Source organism: Staurois parvus, unplaced genomic scaffold (assembly GCF_062004578.1).
Source record: "Staurois parvus isolate SC_StPar_1 unplaced genomic scaffold, SC_StPar_1.0 ptg000006l, whole genome shotgun sequence".
NCBI lineage: Eukaryota > Metazoa > Chordata > Amphibia > Anura > Ranidae > Staurois > Staurois parvus.
This window is the reverse complement of record NW_028317802.1, coordinates 2,945,405-2,971,164: the sequence shown is the minus strand read 5'-3', so window position 1 is coordinate 2,971,164 and position 25,760 is coordinate 2,945,405. Positions and strand designations below refer to the sequence as shown.

The following is a 25,760-nucleotide window of genomic DNA, read 5'->3' as shown; positions in this document are numbered from 1 at the left end:
GCCATGTATGGCCATCATTAATTTTCACCTCTTCCCCATTTGGATGGGGAAGGATTCAAACAGAACCCTGTGAGGCGCATGCGCGGCCAGGGATGATGGCAGACGTGTTCTGCTGAGCTCCGCTCATCCCCGGCCAGGAGTGACTCACCCGCTCCGCACTACAGCTGATCTTCTGCCTCGGGTGAGTCACGTTTCACCAAGCACCTGGCCCAGCACCAGGGAGAGGCTTCTATGGGGAAGATAGGGCGCTGGAAGCCCCCCTCCCCGCAGCCTCAGGACCCACGGCCCTCGTCTCTGCGGCGCTTCCTATATAGGCCGCAATCCCCGGCCTCTAGTGAGGATAGAGGTCCGAGGAACGATCCCGGACCTCTAGCGGCTGCGGAGGGTACTGCACCCTGTATAATCCCAGCACAGCTGCAAACCTCTGCTCCGATCCTTCCACACATGGGGATCATGACCCCCAATTGACAGCAGGAGAGGCTATGGACAACCCTACTCCAGGGGGTCTCCCAGCCCCTGGTCTGAATCTTCAGCAGACAAAGTCGTCCCCTCCGCTCACAATCTACGCGTTAGACGACAAGCTGCAAATTTTTTTTACGAAACATTACCGCCTCTATAGCCGCTGAAGTGGGAAAATTGGCTAATGAGCTCAGAGGGGAAATAGCCCAGATTGGGGACCGCACGGATAAGCTGGAAAGTAAGTTTGATGATTTGGTGCAATACGTTCACGTTTTGGAGGAAGATGATGCCTATCTGAAACATTCCATGTCCCAAATGCAGCTCCAGCAAGAGGACCTGGAAAACAGGGAACGGCGCCAAAATATCCGTATACGTGGTTTGTCCGAATCTGTTGCTGATGCTCAATTGCACCGCCATCTACTGTCCTTCTTCATCGCTACTGCCCCCATGGTCCCAGAAGCAGATTGGCAGATGGATAGGGCTCATCGCTCTCTGGGCCCTAAACCGATTGAGGGAACCAGTTCACGTGACGTTATAGTCCGCTTCCACTACTTCCAAAGTAAAGAAGCCTTACTATCAGCAGCCCGCCACAAATCTTCTTTGGAGTTTAAAGGTGATAAACTCCAACTCTTCTGTGATCTTTCTCCGATTACTCTTGCTAAGCGACGGGCTTTTAAGCCGATCACCGCACATCTTCAACATCATCGTGTCCTGTATCGTTGGGGGTTCCCCTTTAAGCTGGTGGTTGTTAGGGACAACACCCATGTTGTCCTCCGTGATCTTCAAGAGGCGGATTCTTTCCTTAAGCAGTTGGGACTCCCACCTCTACTGGATGATATGCCCTCACCGCCGCCTACTCCATCTCGTCCTTCTGCCACCCCTTCCAAGATATGGACACCAGTCCACGGAGGTCGGAGGAGACGCACACCGCAACGTCCATGCCCTCCCCGATCAAGCGACCCTCCTGCCTGATGATTTTCAGGGGTGACCTTTTGTGCCGAATCGGGTGTTTTGTTCGGCCATAGCCTTGCTGGGTGCATTTTATTTTATTTTGTTCTTGTTTTCTCTGGCCGGGTTTGACGTCCTCCCGGAAGTGTCGGAAGTCGTGCTGCCCTCGATACTGTCTAGCCAATGGCCTAGACGACTTGGGCTTAGTTGACGTTCCCAAGTTTATATCCTTGCGGATACCTGCTCTTCATTGTGTATTTTTTTCTGTTGTGTTATGTTTTCTGTTTTTTTTCTTTTTACTACATCGATGGTAATTTTTCCATTTCTCATGCTAATACATGTAGCCCAGCCACTGTTATTCTATAATGGCTTTGAGGTTTCTGTCATACAATGTTAAGGGCCTCAACTCTATTCAAAAAAGGTGGATGGCTTTGAAGGAATTTCGATCCTCAGGAGCAGACATCATTTTTGTCCAAGAGACCCATTTCAAATCTACAGGCTCCTTTCGTTTTGCCTCGAGATTTTTTCCCCGTGCCTACTCGGCTTTTGATCCCTCTGGGAAAGCCGGGGTGGCAATTTTGATTGGGTCACATTGCTCCCTTCGGGTTGTTTCCTCCAAAGTTGACCGACAGGGTCGTTTCATTCTTCTGGAGTGTATGTTTGGTGAGACTCCCCTAGTTCTGCTGAATTTATACGCCCCTAACACAGGCCAATTGCAATTTCTATCCCAAACACTCGCAGAACTGGATTCCTTTTCCACTTCGCAGGTGATAGTTGGGGGAGATTTTAATCTGATTCTTTCCCCCCATAAAGACAGGAAGGTTCTTTTTGAGTCCTCTCCCTCGAAGCGGCAATGCTCCTCTTCAAAATCCTTTCGTAGATTAATTAGGGAGCATCGTCTCTTTGACGCATGGCGGATTAAACATCCTCTCCATAAACAGTTCACTTTTTACTCTACCTCACCGTAGTTATTCTCGCCTAGACCATTTTTTCGTTTCTGCTCCATTGCTTCCACTTCTGGTCTCTTCTGATATTAATCCCATTACTTGGTCCGACCATGCCTCTTTGACTTTAAACCTTTTTTTCACCCCTCTTATATCCAAACCTTGTCATTGGTGCCTTAATGAGACCTTTCTTTCCACAGACCATCTTAGAGATGAATTATCGCAGGGACTTGATACTTATTTCACCCATAATGTTGGTTCCGTTAACTCCTCCTCAACTCTATGGGAGGCTCACAAGGCGGTTTTTCGAGGGCTCTGTATTTCTATGGGTTCTCGTTTAAAAAAGTCCTCGGCGAGTGCTAGGGCTTCCCTCATACAACAGCTATCTTGGGCAGAAGGTCGGTTATTGGCTAAGCCATCTATTCCTGGGCTCCAGAGGGTAATTTTTCTACGGGATCAGGTTAAAGCTCTTGACTCCAGTAGGACTGCTCAATCCCTCCTTTGGGTCAAGCAGAAATTCTATGAATTTTCCAATAAGCCCCATCGTATGTTAGTCAATCGTCTCAAAGCTCAGTCCCCTTCCACGATGCCTGACTTACTAATACAGCCAGATGGAAGCCCCACTTACGATCCTCGGGCTATGGCAACTCTTTTTGGCTCATTTTACGGGAAATTGTATAACTGTTTAACCCCGGACCTGCACCCACCCCTCACACAGTCATTATTTGATAATTTCTTTGATACATTGTCACTCCCGAGTATTTCACCTTCGGACACTGCCACCCTTAATGCTGACATTACCCTAGAGGAATTACTGGACACAATCAAACTTCTCCCTTCTCGTAAAGCTTTGGGACCGGACGGATTGCCCTACTCCTACTATAAAACTTTTATTGGTATTCTGGCACCGCATCTCCTCTCTCTATATCACAATCTTTTTAAGGGAATTATACCTCAGACTGAATTCTCCCGTGCATATATCTCGGTCATCCCTAAAACCGATAAGGACCATTCTATCGTGGACAACTACCGCCCCATTGCCCTACTCAATTCCGATTATAAGATTTTTACCAAAATTTTAGCCAACCGATTGTCCGGAATCATCTCCAAGATCATACATAGGGATCAAGTGGGCTTTGTACCTGCCAGACATGCCGCAGATAACACTAGGAGAACTATTGATCTGGTTGATCTGGTTAACAGGTCCGCTACCCCTACAGTGTTATTAAGCTTGGACGCTCAAAAAGCTTTCGACCGTTTAAGCTGGCCTTATATGTTTATGGTCTTGGAGAGATTTGGTTTCAAAGGTCCATTTGTAGCAGCTTTGAAGGCCCTCTATTCATTCCCCCTTTCACAGGTCAGATTAGCTTCTTTTCTCTCGCCTCCCTTTCAGATGTCAAACGGAACGCGTCAGGGCTGCCCACTCTCTCCTTTACTGTTTATTCTTTGTCTGGAACCTCTAGCCATCGCTATTAGGTCAAACCCGGATATTCGCGGGATACAGTCACATTCCCATGAGTACAATTTATCGTTATTTGCAGATGACATTCTTCTCACGCTTACGAGTCCCCATACTTCTTTACCAATTTTGCATAAGTCCTTGAAACAATTTGAGGCTATTTCAGGTTACAAAGTCAATACGTCCAAAACTGAGGCACTCCCAATACATATCCCGCCTATCGTTTTGTCCTCGCTTCAGGAAGCCTTTCCCTACCGGTGGTGCACACACTCTTTAAAATATTTAGGTACTAATATTTCTCTCTCTTACCAATCCATATACGAGGCCAATTTCCCCCCTTTGTTTATAGCAATCTCTCGCTCTCTGAAACGTTGGGATGCCTTGCCCATCTCTTTTCTCGGTCGCATTAACGTTCTAAAAATGACCGTGTTACCCAAACTCTTGTACTTGTTTGCAACTCTCCCCGTTCCCGTTCCTATGTCCAAGCTTCACTTGCTTCAGAAATCTTTCCTACACTTTATCTGGCACAATATGCGGCACAGAATTGCACGTTCTGTTCTGCTTTCTCCGCGTTCTAGGGGAGGTTTGGGAGCGCCGGATATAATCAAGTATTATTATGCAACTCACCTTAGTTTTCTTCTGTCATGGTCCACGCAACACCCTCCCAACACATGGACTGAGATTGAATCTTTACAACTGTCCCCAGTTCATCCATGTTCCCTTCTTTGGTCAACCGCGGCAGTGGATGTCTCTTCCTTCCGCCATCTATTCCTTGGTCCCATGCAATTTTCATTGACGGTATGGCAGAAATGTAAGACTCAATTTCCTCTAGCCTCTGAATGCTCCCCTCTGACAAACATCCTCTACAACCCTAACCTGCCAGACAATATGGCCATATCTCGGATGTCTCTTTGGGTGGTATCTAACCTTTTTCAATTGCGTCACTTGGTACATCCGGTGACTCGTAAATTACATTCATTCCCGGATCTCCAGAAAAAAGCTTCTTTACCTCCTCATCACCTATATATATATTTCCAAATACGCCATTTTTTCTCTACTTTATCACCCTCATTGATCCTGGGGAAGCCTACACCCTTCGAACGTTTATGTATGCAGAGCCCCCACCAAAGGGGTATTATCTCCAATACTTATAAACTTCTTATGGATGCATCCCCTTTATCTAATGAAACTCACCTTTACATGCGTAGGTGGTCTCAGTTTGTACAACGTGATATTGATTTACTGACGTGGAAGAATATTTGGGTAAATGCATCTAAATCTTCTGTTTGTGTGGTTTTTAAGGAAAACATTTATAAGATTATGATGTTATGGTACAAAACACCTGAGGTTCTTCATGCTTTCAACCCGAGTGCTTCTCCTGTCTGCTGGTGCTGTGGTAAGGATTCAGGTTCTCTCTATCATATTTTTTGGACTTGTAAATCTATTGTTCCTTTTTGGGAGGATGTCCGTTCCTTGTTGCAATCAATGCTGCATGCCTCGCTCCCTTTTGACCCTCTGCATTTTTTGCTGGGCTTGCCATTCCCGGGTCTATCTAATCCAGCCAGAAAACATGCTGCTCCCGTGCTGACCGCGGCCAGGAGAAGTATTCCTATGGGTTGGTTATCTTCTACTCCCCCCACACTGCTGACTTTGTACAAACTTATTGCTGAAGTAAGACGGATGGAGTATTTGACTGCTTTACATAATTGTTTGTCTGCTGTATTTGAGTTGATTTGGCTCCCGTGGGATTCCTTCATTTCCTCTTTGCCGGCTCAAATCTAAGATCCTGATTGTTTCTGCACTGATTTTGTATGACTTTGTATGATTCTATTGGACATGATTATATGTAGTTATGCCATCGATGTTTCTCTCTGTTCTGTTTATAATTTACTTATTTGAAAACCAATAAAAATTGTTAATATAAAAAAAAAAACAGAACCCTGTGTGGTTAGATAGCCCCACCTACCTGAAAATAAAATCTCTTTTGTGGAATCTAAAATGTAAAAGCCAAACTTGCTTAAAAACTTACCATTTCTTTTAACTGGTATACAGCACCTAGTTAAACAATTAACATTTGCCCCCAAAACAGTAGCATTTTAGATTTTCCCAAAGAGGTCTATGTACTGAATATTGGTAGAGTTCATATTTTTTTATTTAGGTACATTTGAAATATTATGTATGGATATTTTGTATTAGTCAGTCCAGTTAGTAGATCAGGCTGTAGTCTTTTTTCCTGTACCTCATTAGTGTTTTTTTTTACAGCTCAATAGCATCAGCTGTAAATAACTCATATAGGTGAATGAGTCCAAACTTTCATTCAGACAACAATAAATGTGTGTATAGATAACAAAAAAGATGTACAATAAACATTTAACAAAATACATAATTCGTAAAACACTATTGACCCAAAACCATTATAGTTTCCTGTTTAAATAATTGATATATCACATTTTTTCATCGTAATTACAGGGTTTTCCTTATTTAAGTCAGATGGACAACAAGACATTTGGATATATTGTCTGTTTTCCTTGTTTGTATGTAACAATTTCTAGATCTTGTGTGCCATTTCTAAACTATCAGAAGGAGTCTGGGGATCAAGTTGAAGAGATGGAAAGAGGAGGGGTAGAAGGAGGGAGAGATGGGACTCTTAATAACTCAAGGGAAGCTATGCAGCAGCTGTCAGACAGATAGAGGCAAATACACGGTGAACCTTTTGGGTCCCCAAATCAGTAGGTTTATTGTTTGGCATGACTAGTAATTAAATGTTTTGTTTTGATACTTTAATGGTGCGCCAGGGTCTTTTGTCTCTGTGGCTTGCTAGCTCATTGTACATAGTTACATCAAATTTTCTTTTTATTTAACCTCTGTAGCATCACAGCAACCTGCCTTCTGACCAGCACGGTCTGAAATGCCTATGCAGACTTAATCGATAAATTATCTTTATTAAAGAAAAAAATACAAAATTTGTAAAATGTAAGCGGATAATATACATGATCAGTGCCAGGTGCTTCCCGCTGGCTCTTAAAACAACACTATCAATCACAGCATATTTTTGCATTCATTTTCATAGCAGAAATTGACTTGTGCGTTTCATACCGTTAGGGATTTTTTTTTTTCATCCATACGTAATGCTAAATTTTTAGCAGTCTAACCATGCAAGCTTCATCCTCTTGAGCTGAGGATCCAGCTTTTATTTTCAGGCCAAGACCTTTCTGTAGCGGTTGGTATTTAATTTAGTATGAGTCTTGCTCAAACACAGGGGAGGTAATGAAAGGCAGATACTCTGATGCCTATTTAATAAGATGCAAAGAGCAATATTGTACAGTATGCCATGGTTATCAATCATTGAAAGAAGATTGTTGTCATGGGCTACAGCACATTGCTGTCTCATTTAAAGGAAACAATTAGGTAAGCCTTTCTGAAGAGAAATATGGAGGCTGGATTTGTTGACTAATTCCTGAAATGCTAGTTGCCTGGGTGATCCTTAGGCTTCATATTTTTTTTTGTCCCCAGCTCAGGAGAAACATGCAGATAAAGATTCTTAACTTCTGATTTTCCTTTTCACATAAGTGTTCCAGGTCAGTGACTCAGAAAATATTGAAGTCAATTGGTAGGCATAGCAGAGGTAATCAGCATTTCCAGAAGTTGGTCGGCAATTTATTACAACAGATTTACGTTAAGATGGATTGTCATTTAAGCAATGCATTTCTTTATTATCTAATGGCAGCTTTTTGCCCTCCTTAATGTAAAGTGGAACTAAACTTATTGTGATGGAGATGAGCTCTCCTCATAACTGTACAAAAAAGTGGCCACCACCCCAACCTATAACTGGCCTTTGTAGTAAGGTGCACATGGAAGGGCAATGCTCATCACAAACAAAGATGCTAGCCTGCCAAAAAAATACAAATTGACCCTGTCTAACAACTCATGTTAAAAATGGAATCTTACATTTGCACACATTTGCAATTATATGCATAAGCCACAGTGCCTATGTCAAGTCTTCTCTGTGTACTGTGGTCCTAACTCTATCATTTTCAACGTCTCCAAAATGGGAGCATATATAGCAGTGGTAGATTAAGGGCGGTTGCCTTGAGGGAGTTCTCATAGTAATGTACAAGTATGCACAGCATACGTCTTTGAAGCTTCCCATTTCTTCAGGTAATGGTATAGCTAGTAGTAGTTAGTCACATTCAGCTAGACTTGTTCTGTAATGTTGGCAATGTCTTGTAGATTCTCCATGATCCTTCTTTAAGCTGGCCATAAATGGAGCAAATTTCTGTCCTGCAACCTCGATTTCCCTCATCAACACAGATCGTGTTGACAGGGGATTTCCTCCTGCCAAGCCGTTGTGTTCTCCCGACGTGGGAGAAGCCGAACACACAGTGATTGTTGCTAACGGCTATACCAGCTGCTACCGATATTCACATGTAAAATTCAGCAGGCTGATTGACCAATTGATTGACTTGGGTACATTCAGCCTTGTCCATATATGGTGTGAATATCAGCCAGTTTTTGCTGAACTGGACGAGATTTGAACAGTCTATGGCCAAGCATTAGTTCTAATGAGTGTCAGGAAGATGCCCCAACATTTACATACACACAGGTAGCACAAACACTTTAATCCACTTACCATGGAATGTTCTTGTTACATTACCTCATCCTTGGTGTCAGGAGGTCTGCAGAGGTATTAATGTTTTGATTTACACGGCTAAAGGTATGAATTGTAAAATTACTGGGGTAGAAATGTTAAAGCTGTATTATATGTAGAAGACAGATTGGGTTGATGGTTCCCACACCCGTTCAAGTATGGTTGATGTAGCTTACCCCTTTCACGCCTCTTGCGGGACAGTGGATATGAGTTGACTTTTTGTTTTGGATACAGTGGGAAGGAGTTTACTTTTCTTTTTCTGTATATTTTTTTTGTATAAAATTTCCTGTCTGCCTTGCCCGGACAAGAAATTTGGGGGTGCTAGCATCATCAGGACAGAAAGGTCCACATAAAAATGTTACATTTTGCGAAATTAACTTGTTCTTCCACTATGGCAAAAGACTGTTTTTGTGTGTGTCCACGTTGGAAGGATTTCCTTCTGTCCTCCCTAACAAAGACATGGTGGCAATAAAAACCCAACAAAGGTTTTAACCTAGCCCTGCTGTACCCAAATTGAAAAAAAGTTTTGTAGCCGTTAGGTTCTAACTCTGTGAAGCTATAGGTAAAGAGAAACATTTTTGGTAATTTTGGCATTTTGTACTGTTTTTTAAACATATCTAAACCCAAAAGCAAAACATTTATTATTACAGCTTAGATGTGGTGGCTGCATTTAGTTACCTTTGTTTAGGCTTTTTCCTTTTTCACCCGGGAATCTAGCTATTTTGTTATTTTTCACCTTCCTGTCACCTACAAAAGCTCTCTAGCAAAAGTGTCAGTTATAGAGCTATGACAAATAATTTAACACTGACAGGGTGCTTACAATGGTCAAAGTATTAATTATTGAAAAGCTTTAGCCAAAAAAAGGAAAATATACTGTTGATGTTTTGCTTAAAAAATATGTTAGCATGAATCTGGCTTTAATCTGTTGGCCAAGCCCATCTTAATTTGCTATCTAACACTATCCTCTCCGCAGGTTGGCAATGCTGCTCTCCAGGGGTGTCTCAGTTGCACCTCCATAGAGTGGAGCCACTGTAAGACAAAGTGTATTACTAGCTAGTTTACCAGATGAAAACTAATGCAATCACCACATTTAAGGATTGGTTAGCTGCAATATATGCAACTTTTGTTTTTGGGTTTAGATACTGACCTTTTGGGGTTTGGCAGCTTCACCAAACATTCTGCCTTGAAGAGAAAAGGTTTTAAAAAATCATCACAGGCCTGTGGACAATGATATCACATTTGCATGGAGCTACTGCCGTGCTTGTGCACACTAACAATTGTCAGTCTCTGGGATTGGGTTTAGAGGCTATGACGGTGAAGGTCTCTAAATTTGGTGCTCTTATGATATCCTTGGTTTAGTGTATACCCTACAGCAATGTGATCACATTCTGACTTGGCAAAAAAAAAAAACAAATCCTGCTGGATTTAGCGTCTTTATCTGTGAAGTGGTTTTGGGAGGGAGGGGAAATAGATCTATAGGTACAATTGAAAACCTTTTTTAGGATGTATATTTTAGTCTGCATAGGTCAAATATTGAAAGTCTGCTTAATGACTTGATACATCAGAATAACTTTTTATATTTAAAAAAACATTTAAATGCAGTGAAAAAAACTGATAAATATGCAGTAACATAAGAGTTTTTGAAATCCCATATACACACTTTGTCACTGCATTTCTACGATGCTCATTAGATTATTTGGCTACATGAATATGTAGAAACAAGAATTAAACTCTTTGGTCCCCCTCCTACAATCAAGTTTAAATACAATTATAAAGTAATTTGTATTTGTGTTCCTTTTTTTCTAATTCTTTATTTAGGGAAAGGCACAGGTTGACAAACATGGTCATGTGGGATGATAGCTCAGGTGCAGCTGAGTAACCTAAATAGAAACACCACCAGAGTTCACAGTATTTTTTTTCATTGTAACACTAAGTTAGATTTGTAATGAGCAATAACTAAACCTTGCCTAAAACAAAATACTTGACATCATTTTCATCAGTTTTTGTATTATTTTTTGTTAGAAGATGGAAGTGTTATGTATGTTTTTAAAAAGAACAGAACCCATTAAAGCAAATTATGTATACACCATGTACAGTACACTATATTGCCAAAAGTATTGGGACACCCCTCCAAATCATTGGATTCAGGTGTTCCAGTCAAGGCCGAGCAGCTGCATCCTAGCCTTACATAACCAAGTGTAATGTAAAGCGTCGGATGCAGTGGTGCACAGCATGCCGCCACTAAACTCTAGAGCAGTGGAAACGTGTTTTCTGGAGTGACGAATCGGCTTCTCTGTCTGGAAATCCGATGGATGTGCTAGGTTTGGTGGTTGCCAGGAGAACGATACTTGTCTGACTTTGTGGGAACAGTTTGGGGATTGCCCCTTCCTGTTCCAACATGACTGCGCACCAGTGCACAAAGCAAGGTCCATAAAGACATGGATGAGCAGGTTTGGGATGGAGGAACTTGACTGGCCTGCACAGAGTCCTGACCTCAACCCGATAGAACAACTTTGGGATAAATTATCGCAGAAACTGCAAGCCAGGTCTTCACGTCCAACATCAGTGCCTGACGTCACAACTGCGCTTCTGGAAGAATGGTTAACCATTCCCAAAGACACACTCCTAAACCTTGCGGGCAGCCTTCCCAGAAGAGTTGAAACTGTTATAGGTGCAAAGAGGGGGCCAACTCAATATTGAACCCTACGGACTAAGACTGAGATGCCATTAAAGTTCATGTGTGTGTAAAGGCAGTCCCAATACTTTTGGCAATATAGTGTATGTAGTGTTAGTATGTACAGCATACACAGCTCTGTGTACTTGCCTCTGACAGGCAGTAGGGTCTCTTTTTTTCATATAAATCCTACCTATTGGCATTTTTATTTTGCTTTAAATGGAATAATTGCAGTAGCTCATCTATTTTGACTCTACTGGCTGATCTTCACATCTCTACAGTTAATATGATAACAAAAAAAAGAAAGTTTGTAAAAATGCTGAAGTCACATAAATAATTTAAACACTGCAAATCATTACTCAAAATATGTGTTCAATGAAAGAACATTATGTTCCCTTTATTGGTTATACTGATTATAAAAAGCCCTTATTGATTAAAGAACCTAATTTGTCATTGTGTCAGAACTGGCTCTTGCTACACAACCACCAATTGGATTTAAACCTGCCTTGCAAAGTGATAGTTGGTGAATAAAAAGTCAATTATTATTGGCTGCTGTGGAGAATTACAGGCTTCTTTTTGAAGCAGGTTGATAAATGAGACTCTGCTTGAAGTAAGATCTATTCATGTTGTCTAATAACTAATTAGCTTTGTATTCATTAAGACAGAGCCAATGCAAAAAAATGTAGATACCAACATTGCAAAAATGGCCCCGTACCTACAAAATTGCTTACCTCTGTCCTGCAGTAGGATTTCATGGAGTCCCAGAAGCCTTTGTTTTCTGCTCCTTCCTGCTGTGACAAAGGACCTGGCCTGGGTTAGGTGCAAGCTGTGATTGGCTGTTCAGTAGAGGTAACCACAAAAGTCAGATGCAGTTCTTTTTCCCTAGCTAATAGAAGTTGAAGCATAACAGCTATGGATCCCTGATTTAGAATAGAGATTTGTATTTGAGGTTTGTGGTGGGCCATCTTGATAATGATAGCGTCAATGGGAACTAGTATGCCTAGAATATTTTCCCCTTTGGAAGATGTTAGAAAGTGTTGCTCTGTGGCAACACAAACATTTCATATTTCAAACATTTTAGTAAGTGTTGTTTTTAGCCTCTAGTTAGCTTTTTTCTTTTCTGAAAATTAAAGTTGGAAAGTTTGACCGTGGGCAACATTTTTTTATTATTTTTTAAGAGTGTCTGTTACTATGATCTCATTAAACTGTACTGTTTGGCTTATTCAATAATATGTACAAGGAGCAACATGTAATTCATTGCAACCACTCAGAATGAAATCTAATTTCAACGGTATTAGCTTTGATACTTTACTTCTTGTACCATTTTAAATAAACCTGGATATATAAAATATTCTATTTCAATTTGATGTAGTTACTTACCATAATTGCTACTGTCACCTTCTGATCTTGCACTGTTTCTGGAACAGAGATGACACATGACCAGCAGACCAGGAGCCCTGGCTGTTTTTCTTCTAATTGGCATGTAGCCTGCCAAGGTACAATCAAGAGTATGCGGTGGGTGGGGCCAAACTCGTTATGCAAAAACATCACATAACATAGGCAATGCTTTTACACATTTCATTTGCTTTATACAGCTAAATGTAGATAGTACTGTTAGAATGTCTTTATTCCCTTAGGATTTGTATAAGGTGCTTGTATAATGTTCAGTGTAGCAATGTTGTAAAAACATATTTGATTTACTTCCTGACATTTAAACTAGTTTTACTCCTCCTTATGAGATATGACTCACATTTTATTCCTATACTGTAGAACATGACTCACATTTGAAAAAATACTTTGTATTAGGATGTGTGGGTGGGACTGGATAGATTCATAGAGAATAAGGTTCTTGCTTGATTGATGTTTTGACCAATGATTTTTTTCTTCTTCACTAATTCTAGATCTCAGACCACTGCCTGATGTAGCCATGACGGGAAACTGCACACGGGAATGTACAGAATATGGACACTCTGACACTTGCTGGATGCCTGGCCAGCCATCACCCAACCGCAGGCCCAAGAATGCCCTCAAGCTCTCCACTTTTGTGCCTTACCAAGACAAGGGGAGTCAAGAGCAAATTGGCAATGGCAACCCCAGAATTCCAGAGGACCGCATCGGAGGCAACAATAACAGCACCACCAAAATGGCTAACATTCAGCTGTTACCGACTTACAGTGCCTTTACCAGTAACAGCCATGAGTCATGTACGGACTCCCCTTTGGAGGAAATCCCACTAACCCAAACGGCTGATTTCCAGCACGCCACCACTCCTTCATCCCAATCTGCCAAGCGGGAGATATATCTGTGAGATTCACTTGACCTTTTTTTTTCCTGGCATGGATTAAAGTCAAAAGGACCAAGGGAAGAATTTGGGAGATAAAGACCTAAACCAAGCTAACTTTTAAATGAAGGAGAAAAAATTAGAGGTGGACAAAGGACAACACAGTGCTTTATGGTCCATGCAACTGCTTCTAGGCTTGCGCCTACATTAATTTCTAGTGTTTTAATTTTGTTTTGTTTTTTTTCTTTTCAGGTTTATTTTATTATACCTATGTAAAGTTTCAAACCACCCTCTACACAGACAATTCATTGTCATAAAGGTCAGAACTGGATTTGAAGAGGGGTGGGGGAGGTTTTTTTAAGGTATAGTTTTTATATATGTAAAAAGGGAGCTTGCGTTTTGGTTTCTCATGCTCAAAGAGGGAAACCTCAAAGCAAAGGAGGACTTTATAAGCCATTCTGGTTTTGGTTTCAGTTTGAAAAAGTCTAAAAAAGTTCTTGGTGCTCTTCTGGTACGTAGGTTTGAATGTCCTCATTATTAAGAAAGAGCCGCTTCTTTGTGATAACTGAAGTGGGAGAAGGCTTCTGTTTTTCCGCTGTGCTATTTAAACCTAGTTCTGAGTCCTTGCAGTTTTTCTACGCGTTCATGGGTAGAGGAAATTTTTACATCCGGCGTTAGGCTTTGTAACAAATTTCTCCGCTAGGAAGAAAAACACAAGGTCATACTATTATCTAAATTCCAAGCATTCTTGAAGATTCCTCTCAAATGCGCTCGCCTCTGGACTCCAAATTCTTTTTAAATATCTGGTACCAAGTCCTTTTTCATTTTACATTTGGAATACATTTTACCAGAAATATTTTTGATATTTAATCTAAGGCTTAAAGCCCACTGTTTTTTTTTCTTTATTGGCCTAAAATAAACTTCTTAAACACGGCATGCAGACTTCAAAGTTGACATTGTTATTTTTCTTTATAACCAAGCGGTTTCCTGGTATATAGGTGGTAACTGCTGTTTTAGGGTCCAATTGCTATCAACAGTGCTTATTTAGATAAAGAAGGTACATGCATCTGGTGTTTGTTGAATGGTGTCCACGTGTCTGTTTTTGAAGCCAACAAATAACTTGTATAACGCCGTTATTTAAAATTCACAATAATTTTATGCACATTTTGTTTTTCATTTGGTTTATTGCATGCAAATTTAAGTAAGGACTGCTCACATTTGAGCCTAATTTGGTTGAGGATAGTCAAGTGCCAGAGGATGCTCCCTCAGGTGTGTGATACAAGATGGCCTGGTCAAAGTAGTTCTGGGAATCTTAAAAAGGGCCATCAACCAACAGGAGGAGGGGGATAACATATGCCAAAGGTGCCAACTGAATGAGTATAGATGTTTGCAATGGAAGCCTGAAGGGGACCAAACTGTATTCTATCTGCATATCTAACTTATCAATACAGGGTAAGCTGCGACTGACCTTTTCATGTAGACTTCTGTAAATACAATCCCTTTGAATGATTAAGTCTGCCTGATTTCAGCTTTTAATGTTGCAAATACCCTTTATTATTATTTATTTGTTCTGCACTCTCCAAAGTGGTTGAAAGAAGATTTGGCACTTTGGCAATGAGAGCATGAAGATTTTTTATTTTTTTTCTTTTATCTTTCTTTTTTTTGTTGGAGGTATTGCTTCCTGTCCTCATCTACTGGAGAAAGGAAAGCTTGTCTCCTGAGTAGAAAGGTTAAGTTCCCCTATGTGTATTCCTGTCAAATGATGATACATACTAATTTGCACATAATTGGCCTAGATTTGCTAAGTGAAAGTTGCTATTTTTTAATGTGACTCTTCACCTGTGAATTGCACCACAGTCTTCACCGAAAATGATTTAACAAGTTTGTTTCATACGGTTTTTAGCTAAAAATACATTTAGCACATTTGCTGGGGGATAAAAAAAAAAAAAAAGAGCAAACCTCACTTAATTCAAATCTAGATCAAATGTCAGGGGTTTTAACCTATGAATTGAAACTGGCTGTCTTGATACTCATATGCCAGTTGCCAGTCGTATTTTGGGGAGATTCGGAATTCACTTTTGTACCATTTTATAACATTGTGTGCATGTGGAAAAAGTAATAGAAATATTTTGCATTTGAGACTACTGACATTTTAAAAGACCTTCACTCCATCGATACCCACAAGGTACTGTTTACGCTGATCAGTTTACATTGTGTGCAGGTTCTGTGTTCATATTTTGCTCAGCCATTAAAACAATAGAATTGTTATGTACACATTATGGAAGCCTATATCCTGTTAAATTATAATACTGTACTCATTTAAGTCCTGTCGTATGAGCAAGACAAGCCTCATTAATGATGGTGTGCCGTTGGCTATTGACATTTTATTTTTTTAATTCACACGTATTGGTTTGTTTTTTATGTTTTATTAATGTACACATTAAAAATTTTGCACTAGTACTGTATAGATTTTTACAAGGTTGTTTACGGACATACTTATTAAGAAGGCACTGGTGTACTAAGTAACCAACATTAGCCAGACAAATCTCAGTTTAGAGTAGTAAGAACATGGAAAGGTGGCTACTGATTGGTTGTGTTTACTATGTGGGCTACTGCTTTTTAAGATTCTTTGCCATTAATTACCACAATAATGTAATTGCCCACAGTTATGCTGCTTCTGAGATCTTTTTTGTCTTAGTTAAACCATGCATTTAGTTGGTTGCTGGGTGTTGTGCTGTCTGTAAACACCCCCCAGATTTTACCATGATTGACATCAAACTTCTAAAGTATTTAATAGGAAGGTATTTGTGTCTCCCATAGCTACAAGTCTGACTTTTCCTTTTAGTTTTCAACAGTTTCTAACCAACCAGCACTGGAGGATTAAAAGCTGGAATGTGATCTGTTTCCTTTGGACTTTTTTTTTTTTTTTAATACCAGAGGCCTGTTGTGTTTTAAGGCATATTAGAAAATATACTGATCTCATTGAAATGTTTAACAACTATGAACTGTTCATCTAGCATCTGTTCTATAGATAAATACAGAAGTCTCCAATGTACTGTTTGCTTTAATACGTAGAGAGGAATTTAGTTCCCTCCCATCCTATTTTTTCAGCCTTATCTCTTACCTGTATAGCTGGGTTGTTCAACAAAAGCATACTTACAAGACTGGCAATCCAGTGGTGTACCCTAGGAATCAGCCTCTGCATCACAGCCCACATGGTCCCACACCACCAGGGGTGGTGGGAAGGGGAGTGGCTGTGTCTTCTGGGTTGTGCAGTTGCCCTGTGATGCCTCACATGTGCTGTGTATCATCAGAGAGAGGACTACAAAAACCATGAATAGATAGCTGGCTTCTCTGATAACATGGTGTCGTGCCTGCATCACACAGTACTCTGTGGCCTCCTAGAACCCCTGATGTGGGTATCCCAAGAGGCTGAGGCACAGTACACGTCACTCTGGGTTAGGACAGAAATAATGTTAATTCTGTTGGAAGAGAGGAGAGGAAGTGAACTTAACATTGTTAGGGATGGTAAAGTTCAGGTACCTTTTTGTCCACAGACAGGCAGCTATTTTGTAGATTGTATTCTGAATAGCCTAGCGTTGCTAGTGATGAGGCCTAGATAATTTACAGACTGCAAAAACCTGCTTGTATTTAATTTGGCCAGGTTCACCACATGGAGGTGAGCTTACAGACCAGGATGTTTTCTTCATTAAAAAAAAAAAAACACAAAATTGATGGGAAACTGGGAGTTGGCCATAGCTTTAATGATAATAGGATTACAAGTAACAAAAAAAACTTCAAAATCTGAATGCCGTGCTGAAGAAAACAAAATGCCAACTTCTGTGTCACAGGCCAACAAGCCATAAACCTTAAACCTTTCACTTTAAAGCAGGATCCCAGCTGTTGTCAGTTGGGATGTTTTCTTTATCTCTTTCAAGTTTAAAAAAAAAAAGGGAGCTTGGTACCACCTTAAAATCTAGGCCAGAAATACATATTCCGGTCTTCAGGCCCTACGTTCTGAGTTTGGGGTCTCTAGGTTGTCAGTTTTGCTACACATAGCATTGCCAAACACACCTTTCAACATTCACATCCTAGAAAAATGTCCTATTCGCATTGTAAAAAAGTAGGCACTTATCAGGCTATGTTACAGTAAGTACACAGTACTTTAGCTAAGGCAGGAGCCTAAATTGGAATCTGTGACAGCCTCTATATCCTACAGCCTTCTTTTTCCACCCAACACAGTCCAGAGTCATTTTTATTATGTACAGTGAATATAAAAAGTCTACACACCCCTGTTAAAATGTCAGCTGTGCTGTAAAAAAAAAATAAGACAAAGAGAAATCATTTCAGCACTTTTTCCACTTTTTTTAATGTATCCTATAGACTGTACAACTCAGTTGAACAACAAACTGAAATCTTTTAGGTGGAGGGAAGTAAAATTAAAATAATATAGTTGCATAAGTTAGCACACCCTTAAACTAATACTTTGTTGAAGTACCTTTTGATTTTATTACAGCACTCAGTCTTTTTGGGTATGAGTCTATCAGCATGGCACATCTTGTCTTGGCAATATTTGCTCACTCTTTCTTGCAAAAACACTGCAAATGTGTCAGATTGTGAGAGCATCTCCTGTGCACAGCCCTCTTCAGATCATCCCACAGATTTTCCATCGGATTCAGGTCTGAGCTCTGGCTGAGCAATTGCAAAACATTAATCATCTTCTGGTGAAGCCATTCCCTTGTTGATTTGGATGTATGCTTTGGGTCGTTGTCATGCAGAAATATGTTCAGCTTTCTAGCAGAAGCCTGAAGGTTTTGTGCCAATATTGACTGGTCTTTGGAACTGTTCATAATTCCCTCTATCTTGACTAAGGCCCCAGTTCCAGCTGTAGAAAAACAGCCCCAAAGCATGATGCTGCCACCACCATGCTTCACTGTGGGTATGGTGTTCTTTTGGTGATGTGCAGTGTTGTTTTTGCGCCAAACATAAGTTTTGGAATTATGCCCAAAAAGTTCAACCTTGGTTTCATCAGACCATAACACATTTTCCCACATGCTTTTGGGAGACTTCAGATGTGTTTTTGCAGAATTTGGCCAGGTTTGAATATTTTTCTTCATAAGAAAAGGTTTCCATCTTACCACTCTACCCCGTAGCCCCGACGTATGAAGAATATGGGAGATTGTTGTCACATGTACCACACAGCCAGTACTTGCCAGATATTCCTGCAGCTCATTTAATGTTGCTATAGGCCTCTTGGCAGCCTCCCAGACCAGTTTTATTGTCGTCTTTTCATCAAAATTGGAGAGACGTCCAGTTCTTGGTAATGTCACTGTTGCACCATATCTTCTCCACTTGATGATGACTGCCTTCACTTTGTTCCATGGTATATCTAATGCCTTGGAAATTCTTTTGTACCCTTCTCCTTACTGATACATTTTGACAATGAGATCCCTCTGATGCTTTGGCGGCTCTCTGCAGACCATGGCTTTTGTTGTGGGATGCGACTAAGAAAATGTCAGGAAAGACCTACTAGAACAGCTGAGCTTTATTTGGGGTTAATCAGAGGCACTTGAAATGATGGCAGGTGTGTACTTGCCCCTATTCAACATGATTTTGAATGTGATTGCCTACTTCTCAACACAAATACATCCCCAAATATAAGTGGGTGTGCACACTTATGCAACCACATTATTTTAGTTTTTTATGTTTACCCCCCCCAAAAAAAAAAAGATTTCAGTTTGTTTTTCAATTCAGTTGTACAGTTTATATGTCACATTAAAGGTGGAAAAAGTTCTGAAATGATTTATCTTTGTCTCACTTTTTTTACATCACAGAAACCTGACATTTTAACATGGGTGTGTAGACAGTTTATATCCACTGTATAACTATATATTAGAATCAAAATGTGTGATTGCATTTTAGATCTTTGTATCCATGCCCAATTTTTGTGCACCATGATAAATTAAAACAACTCAGGCATATCTTCCATTTTGTCTTTTTTTGGGTCTCCGAAAGATCCGCAAATCATGTGCTTCCTCATCCTTATAGCTCATGCTGCACAGAGTTAAATCTCTGCCGCTCCTTAACTTAGCACATACTGCCTGTTGTAAATATAATGCACTGTCCGTTTGAAGCCTTTGGCCCTTAGTTATGGAGTGATCTTCCTACCTTGTTTATTTCTGCTTGGTTAAGAGAGTCAGGCCGGAAAACAGTGGCGCACACCATTCCTAGCTAGAAAGTGACAGGTGCCTGTGTTGGAGCCAAAAGTTGCTGCAGCATGCTATATTATGACACTGACAGGTTAATCTCTAACTCAGATCTGTCTTGGTAGATTCTTAATTATCCACTGCTGTCTCCCATTCACATGCCATCTAATTTTTTCCTCACCTTTACTTGCCCCAATGTTTCCTGTGTTAGACTGTAGGGTCTTCAGCTCCTCTTGCACATATAATTGTTGCTGCATTTTTAATAAGGGTGAAAATGTTGTTGGCAGTTTTAAAAAAATATATATATTTTTTCCCTGCAATTAGTCTTGACTTTTAAGTGTGATTGATTGGAATATTTGGACATCTTAGTGTCATTGGCACCATAAGACACTTGGACTCCTCAGGCTTTGGACAGGTACAGAGCTCAAGCTGTGACAGGTACATAGTGTAAAAACAAACTGCTTTGTCAAATAAGTAGAGATAGTACGCATGTAATTGGCTTCCTTTCTGCATCAAGCCTTGTTTGCAGGACATGAACAGTATGATGGGAGATTTTTGTCTAAGTCTGGCTCTGTAAAACTGCCATTCTCACAGCTAAAGTTATTCTTTTTCCATATTGTAGGAGTTCATAACATTTTCTGATGCTTCGGATATATAACAACTGCCTATTGTAAGGGGATTACTATTTATACACTACTGATATGTTGTCATTTGAACTATAGAGGTCTTGCTTCTGCATGTTGGGCTTAGTAAAGGATGCAGAGTCTGATTCAGAACAAACAATCTTAGGATTAATAGCAGAGTCCTTTTTCTGCTGTGGTATTTTTAATCATCCATCATGACACAGCCATGATGCTTGAAAGATGAATGGCATGGAAGCATTGTGTTCTGTGGCTGATGGTTTTACTTGTGAAACCCCACGTGATTTTATTTTACCATGATACCCACCAGCACTCCTTGTTTCGGACCTCTAGAAAGATAAACAAAAGAGTTAGTGCGGTTTTGTTTTTTTCAGATGGGAGCAGTCCTTAAGAAGTTCACAGTTTTACATTCTGAAAAATTGGGAGCATAGATAAAATTTTAAAGCCCATTAGACAGGGGTCTCCAAACTTTCTAAACAAAGGGCCAGTTTACTGTCCTTCGGACGTTAGGGGGGCCAGACCATGGCCATTGGGAGTAGAAAAGATCCTGACCTCAGTTGGACAAAACAATGCCCCATTTTTGGTGTCATTGGAAGGGATTGTGCCTCATCATTGGTGTCACTGAGCCCCATTGTTAGTGTCACTGGGAGATATTGGGCCTCATCGTTGTTGTCAATGGGAGGAATTGTGTCCCATCGTAGGTGTTATTGGCAGGAATTGTGCCCCTTCATTGGTGCCAGTGGGGGCAATTATGCCCCATTGTTGGTATCAGTGGATGAAATAGTGCCCCAAGGGCTGGATAAAAACAAGCAAAGGGCTTCATCTGGTCCCCGGGCCACAGTTTGGAGACCATTGAAATAAGAAATCAATTTTCAGGAGCTGTACTACATAGAGTGCTAAAAATATTTATATTGGCTGCTGGGGTTGCCCTGCTTAGATTTTTGCTATAACTAATAGTCAACTTTTTTGGGGTGTCATTTCTTCTTTGGAAATAAAACAAATTCACATAGAAAAGTACTTTGACAATTTTCCCGATAAGACTGTGATGCAGTTAACTTCTTTGTTTGGTAGGCTTAATCTGTCTATTGGATTGAGGCTTTTTGATACATATGTTGTTTTTTGAATGTTAAAACGGAAAAAAAAGATTAGTGCCATCATTCACAACCTTAAATGGAAAAAGCATATTTAAAATTAGGTTGAATAGATCAGTGATTATCCACCAGGAACAGCTAACAGTCCATTCAAGCCAGACTTTCAGGCAGGTACTGTATATTAAACTCATAATTATTTCACTTTTGATTGAGGGAAGAGAACAGGAAACCATGCATGCATGGAACATGGAGGCCAAATTTAGGGAGCACACAAATTCACACTTCCAAGCTTTGCTTTGCAAATTTATGTTAAAAAAATTATTGACACAAGTTGGGGCATTAGAAAAATGTGCAGGGGTTGAAAACTTGGCAGTTTCTGTACTTTACTAAAGATATGCAGTTATACTAATTTACCTCGAAAAGTAACAAAATTTTGAATTATGTATTAGAATTAAAAATTGCTTTAGCTAAAAGACACAGTTTGGAATAAATCACAAAGTGCAGAAATTGCCTGGTTTTCTGGCTGTAATAAATGTACCTACTGTTAAAAATTGTACACTGATCCACAGCACAAGAATCCATGCTTTTTTTGTAACAACCTTGTTCTTTGCAACATGCAATGGAATTGGTTCAAAAAACGTGTTTTAAGGCCTACATAAAAAATGTTACATTTGAAGCCTGCACTATGTTAACACAGCTTGTTTTTTTTTTTTTTGGACAAATACCAAAGGTAAGAAAATTAAAGTGATGGTAAATTGGGCCCAAAGTGGCTACATAGGGCAGAGTAGTCTGATGCAGAGTGTTTTACAAAAATCCACAAAACACAAATGTATAAAAGAAAAAAAAAAATAAAAAGCCTGTTTTTTAGATTTTAGTGTTGATTCTCTTTGCCCCTGATCTATTGAGGTGTTGACAATGTTAGGTGTTCACCGTGTATCCAACAATGGAAAGGGGCTAACACAAAAATTTAATTTACTTGCTTGTGATGCTGCCTTGTTTTGTACAGTTTTATGTACATGAAAGTGTTGCTTTTTAATATATAAACCTTTAAAGAAATATATATAAAAATTCCCGAACAAAAAAAACTTGATTGAAATTACTATGGCAAAGTATGTAACTATTTTTAAAATGGGTAAATTAATATGTATAATCAGAATCTTATCGTCAAATTTTTCTCGATTTATAAATATTTGATGTATTTTTTTCCCAAGTGACCCAAACCTTGACCTTTCTCTCTGGGAAGTTTTTTTATCTTCTCTTCCAATTTTAATTTCATTTTTTATTTTTCAGTTTATTATTTTGTCATTCATATTTTAAAATCCCCTGCCCTGCTTTTATTTCAGTATCCCTGTGAACATTGTTTTCTTTTTATTTTCTTTAGATTGTTCCCTGTTTTTTGTTTTGTTTTTTTGGTTTTTTTTCTTTTTAATTGTTTCAGCATGGCAAGAATAAAACAAAATGTGGTCTGTCTATTACCGTTTTTACTTTTCAGATACATGAAAATATTTCTGTTCTGTTTGCGGAGCTGTCAAATAAAGAATTCCATTGTAATTATACTTCAAAAAGCCTCCTGTTGACTTGTGATATGTGTCTAATTCTCTGTATTTCATCTGGTGTATTGGATAAGTAGCTGATATATGTCTGTTTGCTGGACAGAAAAAGAGTTTCAAGAATGTGCGCATATTTTATTGGGGAAAGCAACAATGGAAAACTAGCCGACCTAACAATTTGTTAACCATTGATGATGGAAATGAATCGATAGTACAAAAAGTTTGTATTTCCACAAGATTGGCTTGGAGTGAAGTTTACTAAAAGAAGGAATGACACACTATGAAAAAAGTTCTTTGGTAACCATATCTCCATCAGATGTTTCTACATATCATTTCTGTGCATAGAAAGGCTTGCTTCCATAACTGGTTACTGGAAACTTCCACAGCATGTGTGACAATACCATCTGTGGTGAGCAGTAGAACTCGGCGTGCATGCATCCAGCAATGGTTCAGATGCAGCTTCATCTCTTATGAACTCTAAACACTACCATTTAATTTCATAGTATGTTTTTGTTGGAATCTTTTTTTTTTTTTTTTTTTTTTCTGGTGAATATTGAAATTGAACATTGAATGTCTCAACTGATTATCAATAAAGATGAACACTTAGGGCATTCCATGCACCTTTCTCTCACCGCTTTCAAAATGCACTGCCTTTGTGATCTTTTGTGGGTACCAGTACATTAACGGTCTCCCAAACACAGATCACAAATGCAATGTGTTTGTGGACAGTGGATCACATGGTACTACAGTACCATGCAATTTAGTGTGGCGCATTGTTCAAAAGTAGTGCATGACCTATTTTTTGTCCATTCCAGTGCAATTTGCAGCCCATTTAAATGAATAGGCTGCCAAATCGCACTGCAGGGGAATGTGCAGGAATCGCACAACAATGTGGACTGCATTCTCATTCTAGTGTGCTTCTGATGGGAACCAGCCATTAAAAAGTACAGCCAAAGCTCTTTTGACTGTACTCCAGGGAATCACAGGAGTGCAGTTTGTTCTGCACTCCTGTGACCTGTTTTCAGCTGACAGCCAGCTGAATCTCGCTGTTGGCAGACGTTAATCAGCCGGTCCAGAGATCTCAGCTCTAAAGTCGGGATCCACCCCAGAGTCTGGAGAGTGCCTGGCTCAGCCTCTCAGTGAGCCACTGGAAACCTGAGCCAGCTGCTCCCTCCCTCTCCACAGCCCAGCGAGTGTGGGGGGCAGTGCAGAGAGCAGTGACTGACAGTCAGCACTCTCTCCTCCCAGTGGACGTGAGAACTCAGCGATCAGCGGTCATGCGATCACTGATTTCTCACACTTAAAGCTGATGGGGGACTGATGTAGCATTGGACCGATGCTGCATCCACCTAGATTAGTATAATTTAAGAAAAAAACCAACAAAATTCTCTTTTAAAGGATAAGTTCACCTTTGGAACATGTTACACCCATTTTTACGTACCTTTGTACCTTTCTTTCTGGAAAACGTCCTGTGTGAAGACTGGGAGCTTCTTATGTTATACTGATCATGTGAAGCAGTATTTTTCCTTGGATATAGAATTCCTGGACATTTGGTCCCTTCTTTCAGTGGTCTCTTCAATCCTTCACCTTAATGGACATCATCTCACCTTGGTGAATAATGTCTACATTTATGGACTTCCCTGAATCTCAAAGTCCTTGTTTAAGTCCCAGTTCGATATTTCTGGTATGACTCACTGCCCTCTTCTTGGGATGACTTTAATTTCTGAAATTGTAAATGGATTACATTTTTAAAAACAGATTCCTTTAATTCAGCTCACGATGCTCGAGTTTTACAACCTCTTACACATATGCATTGAGCTCTACAGTATAATTTAGCTGTGTTGGCCTCCTATTTACAGTGTGGAGAGCAATTATTTGATCTGCAGATTTTGTAAGTTTGCCCACTTACAAAGAAATGAAGGGTCTATCATTTTTAAAATAGGTGTAATTTAAATAATAGAAAATAACAAGCAAAAATAAAAAAAAAACACATGATACAAATGTTATAAATGGAGTTGCAGTTCAGTGAGTAAAGTAAGTATTTGATCCCCTACCAACCAAGAATAATTCTGGCTCTCACAGACTGGCTACGTGCTCAGATTAGTCCTGTCAATTTAAGAAGGTGTTCCTAATGACAACTTATGTGCATAAAAGACACCTGTCCACAGAATCTTTCTGCCATTCAAACCTCACCACCAAGGCCAAGACCAAACATCTGTCAAAGGACTTCAGGGACAAGATTGTAGACCTGCACAAGGCTGGAATGGGCTACAAGACCATCAGCAAGAAGCTTAGTGAGAAGGAGATCACTGTTGAAGTGAGTATTCACAATTTGAAGAAATACAAAATAACCATCAATCGCCCTCGGTCTGGAGCTCGGTGCAAGAGCTTGTGAATGATCTCAAGGCAGTTGGGACCACAGTCACCAAACCATTGATAAAACAATACGCCGCCATGAATTGAAATCCTGCAGCTTCCGCAAGGTCCCCCTCCTCAAGAAGGCATATGTACAGGCTCGTCATAAGTTTGCCAATGAACATCTAAATGATTCAGAGAAGGATTGGGAGAAAGTGCTGTGGTCAGATAAGACCAAAATTGAGTTTGTTGGCATTAACACCGACTTGCAGTGTTTGGAGGAAGAAAAATGCTGACTATGACCCTAAGAATACCATCCCTACAGTCAAGCACGTAGATGGAAATATTATGCTTAGGGACTGTTTCTCTGCTAAAGGTACAGGCAGACCTTGCAGCATTGAGAGCCAATGGACGGTGCCATGTGTTGTAAAATCTTGGATCAGAACCTTCTTCCCTCAGCCAGAATACTGAAGATGGGTTGTGGATGGGTCTTCTATAATGAAA

The 25,760-nt window shown here is 40.0% G+C and overlaps 1 protein-coding gene across 2 annotated transcripts in view; it reads left to right on the top strand.

Annotated features, from left to right (window-relative positions):
* PCDH1 (protocadherin 1) overlaps positions 1 to 22,916 on the top strand; it is a 335,047-nt gene extending 312,131 nt beyond the window's left edge. Inside the window, exon 5 of one of the 2 annotated variants that reach the window (XM_089653008.1) lies at positions 13,034 to 22,916. In XM_089653008.1, the coding sequence (XP_089509134.1) occupies positions 13,034 to 13,440 (407 nt within the window). In that variant the 3' untranslated portion in view covers positions 13,441 to 22,916. The remainder of the gene's footprint in view (positions 1 to 13,033) is intronic. The other variant, XM_089653087.1, reaches the window with a different exon arrangement.
* Positions 22,917 to 25,760: the final 2,844 nt, after the last annotated feature.